Source organism: Pararge aegeria, chromosome 23 (assembly GCF_905163445.1).
Source record: "Pararge aegeria chromosome 23, ilParAegt1.1, whole genome shotgun sequence".
In the NCBI taxonomy this organism is placed as follows: Eukaryota; Metazoa; Arthropoda; class Insecta; order Lepidoptera; family Nymphalidae; genus Pararge; species Pararge aegeria.
In genome coordinates this window covers 793946-806367 of record NC_053202.1, presented here as the reverse complement: position 1 = coordinate 806367, position 12422 = coordinate 793946, and the positions used below count along the sequence as shown (strand labels likewise).

The window sequence follows — 12422 nt, the reverse complement described above, 5'->3', positions numbered from 1 at the left end:
AAGTGTATATTCAATTTAATTTAATTTAACTTGTAAAAAAATTCTTGTATAAACAAAATATAAGACGTATTTTAGAAGCTGGCAACTCAATTCGAGTCCACAGATGTATGATATTGATTAGTTGTAGAAGGAATTATGGAGGGTAGAGGTAAGGAGAGTTATCTGTGTATATGAAAAAGTGTCGTCAAAATGTATTAAATTAGGATGGCGCCACATTTGCATCAGGGTAACTCTTAAAAGAAGCGCCAAATATAAATATTGTTAGAGTAGGCTTGAAAAATAAACAAGGAAGTATGGAGATACAAGGAAGTAAGGTTATATTTACCACAATATATTGTACAACGTAAGTTGTTGAAATTCTCAATAATTAACTACTTTAGTCGATAATGACATTAAATTTTTAATTCGGCATACTTCAATTCATCTACGATTGCTACATTCATACCATACCCTGTGCATCCACCAGCGCCATTGTGGAGGATTTTTGAACTGTAATTTAGCGCAACAACTGGACACTTTTTCAACTTTTCTCCCATATAAGATGACTCTCCTTACCTCTACCCTCCATACAAGGAATATATAAGGAATATTCAAGTCACAGGTGTCTTTTAGTGTTGCCTGATGACAACCTTTCCCTACTTATGGGGAGTAAAAAGTAGTAAAGTACATGCACTATTTAGTCAAAACCATCGTTGATAATTCCAACCAATCACTTCGTTTAACACAGCGATAAAGTAGTTATGGAGTTATGAAATAAGTCGCCATAAAAACCGTACGTTTAATTATATTTATTTGCTATTGCACGTTTCATAAGCGAATCGTTGAGGTTGTGCTCTACTCTCGACATTTCAAAAAAAGCAGTTTTCTCGAAACTGAAATAGATTTTTTGTTATTTATATTGCACTTACAGGTTAATTTGAGTACACTAATATCAAGTCAAATAATTTGTCAGGCACATAAAATACATTTCAATAACAATTTTTTTGTTTAACATAGTAAATAATAACATTAAACATAATCTTTTCTGGACGTCCGTGTATGGACGGGTGTATGTGGCATCAAAATTGGTCGAAAAAATGATCGTATCGGAATAATTTTTTTTTAATTATCTAAAGTAACACACGACATAATTTCTTAGTTAATATGAGCGTTCAATTCACTGTCGTTAAATTTCCATGTAATTATTCTAGCTAATATTAATTGTAACTTTCAATGTGCAATCATTATGACATTCCCGTGTCTTTATGAAAAAAAAAATTTGTAATGAGCATTGAAAGTTTCAGTTAAAAAAAAATTCAATTTTATTGTGAAAAAAAATGAGATTATGAGGCGTGCACTTTTGGATTTTCCAAATTTATTTAAATTTGCTCGCAGTTAGTCCAAGTGCGAAAGATTTTTCTTCAATATCTTTTTCAGGCAATGAATAGTGACTACATTCTCTCGGGCACTGATCAGCTCTGCAGAATTGACAGTCACGCTACCATTTCTGACCTCAGGTGTCGACGAATGGTTTTATCCAAGAAGCATCAATTTAGATATATTTTATCCAGTTTTAAATAGACAAAAACTTCTGACAAGGTCTTAAATAAGTAGAAATAAAAAGCAATTAAATTTCATATTATTTTATTTATCTTACACATTCTCATCATTTAATTATTAGGCACTATTATACAGTAAAAATAGTCGATAAAACTACTGTAATATAAAGCTTTTCCTAAAAATTGGCTCTTCTGTGCTATCCACATTATTGTGTTATTTTTTTTTTAAGTTCTTAAGGCCGAAACTGTCCTACAGCGTACATACCGCGATATCGGTCACTGTCTGTGATAACGCGGTATCTGTCATTACTTAGCAGTCCATATTAACCCTCGGCTAATGAACATAAAGCATACTCTGCATATATCCCTGCCTTTTTTCATAGACACTTTATAAAATGGTCATTCGGATTGATAAAAGGGAAGCGTGCATTAGTTACAAAATTATTTTAGATAATAATTTTGTTTAAATCAGCCACCACCTCTAGAATCATCACAATTTAGTTTAAAGCATTTTTTAATATTGTTTCAACCAATCGGGGAACATTGTTGGTATCAATGCCCCGTGCTAGAAAATTCAAAGTTTGTATTAAACGTAATATACAAAAGTCCTATTATAGTATAAAGGACTATGTAGTCGATAAAAAAGCTAGGGTGTGTATTGCGTTAACCATGCTGCTCTTCTTAAAATTTTAAATGACCATGTGAGATGGTGGTAACAAAAAAGAACACCTGGCTAAGTTTGTTGTATGCTTCTTCTTAGACCAGGACGCGTTTGGAACCCTCGCTTTAGTTTTAAGTTTACGAATATGGTTATCGCCATCACGTCACTACCGTGTACTTCTCATGTAATTTGCATCATAATTGACATCTATCGGCCTTGAATATAGATATTTTTGACTTTTGACTTTGACTTCACACCGCCAACGGTTGACAAAGCAGATGGCACTTTATATTCATTAGTCTGAGTATTCACAGCACTTCAGTCACATATTATCACGTCTTCTAATGGGGCGAGCCCATTAGAAGGTCATACATCATTTCTTCGCGAGCTGATCGTTCTGCGGCTGAGCGTAGTACTGCCACAGTTCGATGGCCTTGTTCGCCACCACCTCCTCGCATTGTTCTGGTATCTAAACAAAAAATATGTTTCTTTTTTTAATAGGTTTTAAAAATTACAAAATCATCATCATTTGAACCAATTGACGTCCACTGCTGGACATAGGTCTTTTGTAGGGAGTTCCACAATACACGGTCCTCGCCTCCAGCGGCTCCCAGCGACTAGCCTGATGTCATCTATCCACCTCGTTGGGGACCGACTTACGCTGCGTTTACCGGTGCGAGGTCGCCATTCCAGCACCTTAAGACCCCAACGTCCATCGGTTCTCCGAGCTATTTATTTATGTATTTATTTATGAATATCCTTAGTATACTTACAGCTAGCCAAAACGTATACTAAGTCAGTTACAGATGTACATTACAAAAATATTAGTTCATTTGTCTGAATGTAATATATGTGCCCTGCCCATTACCACTTCAGCTTCGCAACTCGCTGAGCTATGTCGGTAACTCTAGTTCTTCTACGGATCTCCTCATTTCTGATTTGATCACGTAGAGATACTCCTAACATAGCTCTTTCCATCGCCCGCTGAGTGAGCCTTCTAATATATAATAATTAATATATATTTTCCGCAAACCAAAAAATCTTCCATAATGAAGATTAACGTAATGTAATCGAGATTTAAACAATAATGTACTTTTTATTTATAATAAGCAGGTTTCAATTTAATTTTTTTTTTTTTTTTTATGAGGCCCAGTGCGTGTTGCCAGTAATCGCACTTGAGTCTTCAGTCTTCAAATTACACACGAAAGTACTAGTAAGCAGTATTTAAATTACAAATGAAACAGTTTAAATTGAATGACCCTTACATGTCAAATATGTGCAGGTTTTAAGTAGTTCCTATCATAAAAACTAACAACTTTTGTTCTACAGCTTTTCAAAATTCAGTATTAATTTATGTCCACAACTGGAAAATGTTTGGTGCGATGGACATGACTGTTTTTCAGTGTCTGGGTGTTTATCTGTATATTATAAGTATTTATGTATATTATTCGTTAAAATATTCATCAGTCATCTTAGTATCCGTAACGTACTTTGGGACTAGATGGCGATGTGTGTATTGTCGGAGTATACAACGTGTAAATTAAATCCGAAATAATACTTCAGACTTTAGATGTACATTATTTTCCGTCTGTGATACTATCTGTGTAGTCACTGCCATAGTATTTACTGAAATAAATCAGATACAGCCCTAACATCACATGCACAGGTAAAATCATGTGACTCCTGTCACTTTATTAGGAACGCGTCGCGCAGCGTAGGTACTATGCGCGTGTCGGTCTTTTATGTACAACTATATATATAACTAGCTGTTCCCGCGACTTCGTCTGCGTTTGATTTTGTTTTTCCATGTGGAATTGAATTTAGCTGCAGTTCTAAAAAAAATTGAAGTATTCAGTATCGCTAAGCCTTAAATGCGGGGTTTGCTGCTGAGGAGTTCTGTTTTCTATCTCCAGCCACAGTTTGGGCCAACTTGAACACATATCATAACCTCTAAAGTACAAAAAGAATTATTTAAATCGGTGATAATTTGTCGGAGTTATGGTGTAAAATTGTCAAACTCTCATCCCCTCTCCCAAAGGAACCGAGCTTAATGTCGGGATAAAAAGTATCCTATATCACTTCTAACACTTCCAAGAATATGTGTACAAAGTTTCATGGGGATCGGTTAAGTAGTTTTTGCGTGAAAGCGTAACAAACAAACTTACATTCACATTTATAATATTAGTAGGGATAGGGATAGTTATTGGTTTAACATATCTGCAAGTTACCTCAGAAACGCATTTGAGCACCTCGTCCTGACTTTTCGCCTTCAATATGTTTCTTCTCAAGGTCACTACTAGCATCACGGCCACGTATGACAGGATCTTGGGTGCACCGCTGCAGATTTTGTCCCATATCCTGCGAAACGTATGTTTTAGTAGCTTTTTGTGACAGAGCTTGTCCGGGGAAGTACTGCCGCCAAGCAGCAATGCTGGGTTCCTGTCTGGTAATTATAGCCACATGAGGCACCTACCTTAAATAGTTTTAAATGGCAATGTGAGATGGTGATAACAAAAAAAAACAACCAGCTAAGTTTGTTGTGGGCTTCTTAGACCAGGGCGCGTTTGGAACCCTCTTAGCTTCAGTCTTTGGTTGACGAATTTAGTTATCGTCATCAACTCCCTTCTAGGTCATATTTTACATGTGATGTACGCATCAAAGGTGCTTTCTATGCGCTTACTTGAATAAAGAAATATTTGACTTTGACTTTGACTACAACCTTTTTTAACCAATATTAATTTCATTCCCAAAACGCGTATCCAGTTCACTCAGTAAAAGATTTGCATTTTGCATGCTCGCATTCGTGGAGTCGCTATCGAGTATTAAAACACTGTAACGTCAAAGCAAAATATACCTTATAGGGCATGATTTAGAGTCGAAATTTCTGTAATTCTGTGCTTTCTGCGGAGGAGTTTGTTTTCAAACAATGTGCTTTAATCATATTTTTTCTGGTCTGGTCTGGTGGGAGGCTTTGGCCGTGGCTAGTTACCACCCTACCGACAAAGATGTACCGCTAAGCGATTTAGTGTTACGTTGCGATGTCGCATGTATACCGATTATGACTACCATACTCCTTAACAGCTTAGCCCGCTACTAGCTTAAACTGCATCTGCACTAACCACCAGCTGAGATTGCAGTCAAGGGCTAATTTGTAGTGGAATAAAAGAAGACAATTTACTCTGACATTAAAAAATCGTATGCTCGGGGTACAGTTCGGTTTTCGCTGGCCGACCACAGTTAGTAGGGGGTCCAATTAGAAGGTTTGCCAATCGCCACCTATGAAAGGCTGCCCCGCCAACTAGCGAAAAATCCTGGGATGGCCTCCATCGTGCCGGTTTGCGACCGGAGAGGATCCGATGGCAATTCCCAGGGGGGTTTGGGCGTCCCGCAGTCTTCAGTCGAGCCTAACTACTGTGCAGTCACTTCGTAAATCGTGGAGTCAATGAACTCAGCGCTTCGTACAGCTGCCATTCCCCTTCCTCCCCATCCTTGCATCAAATCAAGAGTGAATAGGCATCTTCTAGGCAAGTGCGCTCCACCTTAGGCTGTATCATCGCTTACCATCAGGTGTGATTGCGGTCAAGCGCTCGTCTATAAACATTAAAAAAAAACTTCAAACCCGTTCCGGGTCTCATTGTAAATCTTCCAGACTCTTTTGACTCACTTGGTAAGAGACGTGTCATCTATAACACCGGCAAAGCAGCTGTTGAACCATTCGGTCAGGGGGAGCGCTTCGAGTGCTTTGATTTCAACAAGATGGCTGAAAAAAAATTATATAATTAAAAAAATAAATTATGCGTGCCATTGCACATAAAATGTTGGTCAGGCGCAAACTTGTTACAAAAAAAGTTGCATTTTGTTAAAGAACCGTCGCGTCGCGTCGGCCGAGACCGAGCGAGGAGCGAGACCGGGAGCCGCACAACAACTGACATGAAATGTTTAAAAGATAAGTTGTTATTTCAATAATTAAATAGACATTCTTTTTATACTATTGATGAATATTTAAAATGACATTTGTTAATGATTATTAATTTATTTGTATTTCTTTGACATGTGCCCATATAAACTTAATTGTAATTTATTATTTTATTAATTGTATTGTGTTATTATAAACATTGTAATTGCCAATATTTTAATTGTACCTAGTAGAAACAAATTTAAATTTTAAACACTACCCTGAAAACAATTTGCATGCCAATTTGGCGTGGTACAGTTAAGATCTGCATATTTTTTTTTTCCTGTAACACCTATTTACCTGTATCAGCAAATAAATAAAATTGAATTGAATTGAATTGAACTATTCGAATCGACTCCTCCCACTAATTAATTATATTCTTATGATATAAACTGTGCTTTTAACCTCGCCTCAAGGAAACACCAGCGGCTGTAAGCGCCCCGCCCGCGCATCTCCCATGTTCCCGACCTTCCACCAAATTAATAATTAAATAATTATTCCTTAATTTATTTTAAATATCTTAATATATATACTCGTAAATCTCCTGTCACGATGTTTTTCCGCGATGGACTCCTAAACTACTTAACCGATTTTAAATTAAATTGGCACACCGTGAGCAGTCTGGTCCAACTTAAGAGATACGATAGCCTATCTTTAATTATAGCAATTTTATTTTATTGCCAATTATTTGTCTATAATTAATTGACAGTCACATCCCTACTAATATTATTAATGTCAATGTAAGTTTGTTTGTTACGTTTCACGCAAAAACTTACACATATTCTTGGAAGTGTTGAAGTAATATAGGAAAGTTTATATCCCGACATTAAGCTTTGGGAGAGGGGATGAAAGTGTTTAACGATTTTATACCATAACTCCGACAAATTATAACCGATTTAAATAATTATTTTTGTACTACAGAGTTTATAATATGTGTTTAATTTTGCCAAAACTTTGTGCAGATCTGATGAATGTAGTTGAAGATAGCTAGTGTTATATATATATATATACTAGTTACTACTATACTCATTTAAGGCTTACTGAATACTTTAAAAACAAAATCAAACGCAGACGAAGTCGCGGGCAACAGCTAGTTGTATTATAAATGTAACATTAAGTATTGTGCTGAATTAATTGAAATTGAAGAAAGAAAAAACCCTTCTTCAATTCAATTCAATCCTTGTTTATGGATTTTAGTGTCATGCCGATTGGGCACAAGGTACTTCGCCAATATCGTGTAGATGGAGAATGCACGCGGGAGATTGATCGGTGAAATAATTTATTTATTTTTATTCTATTTTTATTTATACTCTATTTGTACACCACTCAGAAAAAAAATTGGTTGCCTGTAAAGTCGGTATACGGGCGAAAGTTTTACGTGACAACGACTTTGAGTGGTAAAATAATTTTAATGTTAATTTTCATTCGTATAGTAGGAAGAAGGATGAAATAATAGTAACAATTTAAAACATTTATTTATACAAAGAATTATATTTAAAACATTAATTTATACAAAGAATCTCGCACTGAATTTCATATTAACAAAATTTTATTTTTACCTTTACACATACATACGTATTTATATACAAATATACATACAATAACTTGCAATACATTTGCATACAATGAAACAGCGTTTACTACAAAGGGACGCGTGCCTTTCACTTTTTATGTCTGTCTCTCTCGCTCTTAGGCGGGCTAACCATGCCCGAGTGGAAGGGACGCGTACCTCTCACTCGCTCTCATTATTCGCGCATAACGTGAGCGGAGCGTAACGCAGTTTCTTGAAGTGTCACCCGGCAAACCAATTTATAAGACGTTGTCACGTCAAAACGAGACAAAATAAAAGAACAAACACATGAAGAATGAAGCAAGATACAAAAGGCGGCCTTATCGCTAAGTAGCGATCTCATAATAAATAATGAAAGTTAATTTTGCATATCTACCTAAAATAAATAGTTGAAATTAGCAACTGTATATAATTAACACAAATACTCGTATGAATAGTAAACTAATTTAGAACATACTATTTCCTATTTATGTAAAATTGACATATAGTAAAACCCTTTTTTATATTTCACTAATGCCCGTTTTCGAAGCGGTGTTACTTTTTTTTTTTTTAATATATTTGCAATTGAGCGATGATGTATAGGAAATTAAGATTTGCATGTGTGTCTGTCGTAGACTGCGACTAAACGTGTATAATATTTTGTGATGTTTTAAGCAAATAAATGAATTTGACTCAATCACACCTGAACGGTTGAGTCAGGTATAGTACATGGGTTACATTTTAATCTGAAGAAATATCATCAGTTATCTTAGTAGTAACACACACTTTGGGGCTAGATGGCAATGTCTGTATTGTCGTGGTATGTATATTTATTTATTAATTAGGCAAAGCGATATTTCTGGGACGCTAAATATTTAGAAACCGAATAGCGTTGTATGTTTAACAGACCTGCCATACCCCTAATAGGTTAGCCCAACTTAGACTTCTACATTGAGGTGAGATTGCCGTCAAGGTCTAACTGGTAGTGGAATAATAAATAAGTCTTACTTGAAGAGCTCTTGGTCCTCCTTTTCGAGCATGGTGTGGAAGGCCTCCTTCAGTTTGTGCAAGTCCTTTTGCATGTTCCGCACAATCTCCGTCAGCGACTTGCAGAGCCAGTACACGTCCACCTCATTGTCATACAGTTGGAGTAGTGTGTTTGCTATTGGTATGAAAGTGTCAGATGACTGCAATGGGAAACAAAAATGATTTATTAGTCAGCTATATGTCAATATCTAATATCTTTTATAAATTAGGAACACTGGAAATGACAATGAATTTAATAAAATATTAAAAAAACTACCTCGTACAGGCGATAATCGTCGTGACCGCAATCCATGCAACTGGGTCGAAATAACGACAAATCCAAAATATTATCGTGCTATGTACCACGATAATATTTGAACTATATTTAAGAAGTTGAACTTTATTTAACAATATATGAAGTATGCATGTAAATTAGACGAGTAACAAGAATTTGCTACGGAGGCTGCACTGAAACTAATTGATGGTATTTAAAAAACAACTGTTTTTCTAATAGTAATAATCGGATGGACCAAGCAGACAGCGCATCTGATAGTAAGTGGGAAACCTTTGCTTATCAATAGGTATCACTTGCGAGGAGTGATAACAACACATCCTACAAAGTGCTTACTGTATCATAGACTGTAGGGACATATGTGTTACATCCCTACTAATATTATAAATGTCAATGTAAGTTTGTTTGTTACGCTTTCACGCAAAAACTACTTAACCGATCCACATTAAACTTTGTATTCTTGGAAGTGTTAGAAGTAATATAGGATACTTTTTATCCCGACATTAAGCTCGGTTCCTTTGGGAGAGGGGATGAAAGTGTTTGACGATTTAACACCACAACTTCGACAAATTTTAACCGATGTAAATAATTATTTTTGGACTAGCTGTTGCCCTTAAATTCGTCTGCGTATGATTTTGTTTTTTGATATGGCATTCAATTTAGTTGTAGTTCTAAAAAATTTTAAAGTATTCAGTATCGCTAAGCCTTAAAGGGTTTGCTACTGTCTGCTGAGGAGTTCTGTCCTCTATCTCCAACCACATTCATCAGATCTACATAAAGTTTGGTCAAAATTAAACACATATTATAACTTCTATAATACAAAAATATTTATTTAAATCGATTATAATTTGTCGGGGTTATGGTCTAAAATCGTCAAACACTTTCATCCCCTCTGCCGAAGGAACCGAGCTTAATGTCGGGATAAAAAGTATCCTATATTACTTCTAACACTTCCAAGAATATGTGTACAAAGTTTCATGAGGGTCGGTTAAGTAGTTTTTGCGTTAAAAGCGTAACAAACAAACTTACATTGACATTTATAATATTAGTAGGGATAGGGATATTCAGATCTTTACCTTTAGTTATTACTCGTTTTGGGTACCTAATAACAATAAATAATTAAATAATAAAATGTAGTAGAGTTGCATACCCTTTACCTAGTTAATTAAATAATAAAGAAAGTACAAAATAGTTAGTTTAGTTTGGAAAATAAATACGAACACAATAATTTGTTTCGGGAAACTTTGGTGGTTTCCGCTCCTCCAGTTCCAACAACCACATGGCCATCAGGATCTCACTCCTCGGAGCCTTCATGTCAACCATTTCTAAGGACTCCACAGCATATAACAGATCATTGTATTGGTCCGTCCGCTGTTCCGCTACGAACTGGTGAGAGTCTGGGTACACCGGGAGTATATCTACAAAAGTCAAGATTTCAAAGCATAACAAATTCCTTTATTGGGTCAATTCATGAATAGCCTGAACAGTCCACTGCTGGGTTAAGGCCTCACCCAAGAGGAGGGTTGAGGCTCCAGAGTGAACCTCCTCACAATACGCGCGGTTTCAAGGACCTTCTGTATCCGACCCTTGATGCAACAACCAAGCGAAAGATTCTTAAGATGTTGGTCGAAGCTTTTCGCGCGAAGACCATTGACTGAAACGACGATCGGGACAAACGGTTATTTAGTGACCAAGGTCCAAGTATTTAGATACTTTTTCCTTTTCATCTTTCACCAGATTATCGTCAAGTGGAATAGTAATGTTAACAATTATTGTACGGCGCACTGATCGATTTACTAGCACTATATAATGTCTATTAGCTGTAATAGACCTGTCAGTGATAATCGTTCGGTCCCAGTAGAGCAATGCACTGCTATTTTCAAGAACTGACTCCGGGTTGTTACCTATAGTAAGGAATCTCAAAATCGATAAGGCCAAACCGAAGAGCAAGTTGTTGATGAACTATCCCGGCCACTTGATTATGTCTGTGCAAGTAATTAGTTAATAAGATGAGAACACCCGGAAACTATATGCCTAAGGGACTCCCCAGGACGATGACACGCTTGACATATGTCTAGAGTGCCATCTTTCATAATGTGTTTCCGGTAGTTCCTCGTCTTGACTTTGTTCATAATTGCACAGAAAAAACCCTCAATTTCCCCAAATAGGTCAACAAACTGTAACCAGGATACAGATGCAATTTGATCGACAACAGGGCCTTGTAGAATCTGCCATGCAACTCCTTAGTCTTCCATACCACCACACGATCTGAGTTACTAAGTACTTGTGGCTTGAACCAGTTCTATTTCCAAGGAATAGTGGAGTAAGACCCTTATCTGCTGCAACAACATCTTTACACATACCCTCATTTTAAGAAAATGATCTCTAAGATTGCACACCTTACGATTATGAAGGTTCTTGGCATTCAGAAGACCACATCCTCCACACTTGCGTGGGATGTACAACCTCATTACAAAGGAACGCGGGTGATGCATACGGTAAGCCGTCAACAGTTTGCGAACTTTACAGTCCAGGGTGTCCAGTTCAGTTTGAATCCACTTTAGGATGCCAAAAGTGTATATGAGTAGGGCATGACCAAGCTATTAAAGGCACATACCTTATTACCACCTGATAAAAGACTCTTTAGTACTTTTTTCAGGCGGCTAAAGAAGTGTTCCTGCACTACCTGTTTCATGTGCCCTACCTCAATACCAAATGCTTCTGACGTTCCTAGATATTTATAGGTTTATTTATATTCAAATTCTAACACATCATTACGGAATAAATAAACCTGCAATAGAATTAAAAATCTAATTATACTTTTTTTTATATACATATTTCGTATTCACATAACAATTAGCACATAACAATAATATGCAAACTCCAGCAAACTCAATAATATGCATTATTATATTTATTTATTTTCAATAATATTTATCAATGAATACTAACCAAGCAACACTTTCCATACCAAATTTCTATAAGCAGCGGGCACGGTGAATCTTAGGCAGAATTGTTTTAGCTTAACCCTGTCCCATGGCTTTTCTTTCATCAGAATTTCCAAAGATTTCTTCTCCTCAACACCGCGGCACCCTACTTTTTCGTAGTACGACGATCGAAAGTTTCTTTCGTCCGTCATTGTCGGCATACTGAGAGAAAATCAATAGAAACCCTTCAGTTTAAAATTCATGACGAGTTAAGGGCCGACGAATTATTTTAATTATGCTTATTAATTTATTTAAATATTACTCAAGAAATTACACTTGCGATAATGATAACTTCAATTTGAATTTGTCAAATGTCAATACTCAAGTCAATAATCATTTTTTTTCTTAATCTTTCCGGTAGGGAAAGAAATGGCCAAGGTATATAGCTGTACAGCCATAAGTGTCAATTGTTAT

At 36.2% G+C, this 12422-nt stretch overlaps 1 protein-coding gene across 1 annotated transcript; it reads right to left on the bottom strand.

The window, feature by feature from the left end:
• Positions 1-1606: 1606 nt before the first annotated feature.
• Positions 1607-12305, bottom strand: LOC120634353 (TBC1 domain family member 7). Its single transcript, XM_039904865.1, has 6 exons — positions 11974-12305; positions 10243-10439; positions 8712-8890; positions 5864-5959; positions 4428-4557; positions 1607-2668 (listed from the first exon to the last, which is right to left on the bottom strand). The coding sequence occupies exons 1-6, from the start codon at positions 12167-12169 to the stop codon at positions 2573-2575; spliced, it is 894 nt and encodes a 297-aa protein (XP_039760799.1). The 5' UTR covers positions 12170-12305; the 3' UTR covers positions 1607-2572.
• Positions 12306-12422: the final 117 nt, after the last annotated feature.

Excerpts from the sequence above, each read along its gene's own strand:
- LOC120634353 (XM_039904865.1), bottom strand. The coding sequence starts at position 12,169 with ATGCCGACAATGACGGACGAAAGAAACTTTCGATCGTCGTACTACGAA. Across the intron at positions 5,960-8,711 it reads GAGGACCAAGAGCTCTTCAA|CCATCTTGTTGAAATCAAAG; the intron begins GTAAGACTTATT and ends ATTTTTTTTCAG. Across the intron at positions 4,558-5,863 it reads GATGACACGTCTCTTACCAA|GATATGGGACAAAATCTGCA; the intron begins GTGAGTCAAAAG and ends TACGTTTCGCAG.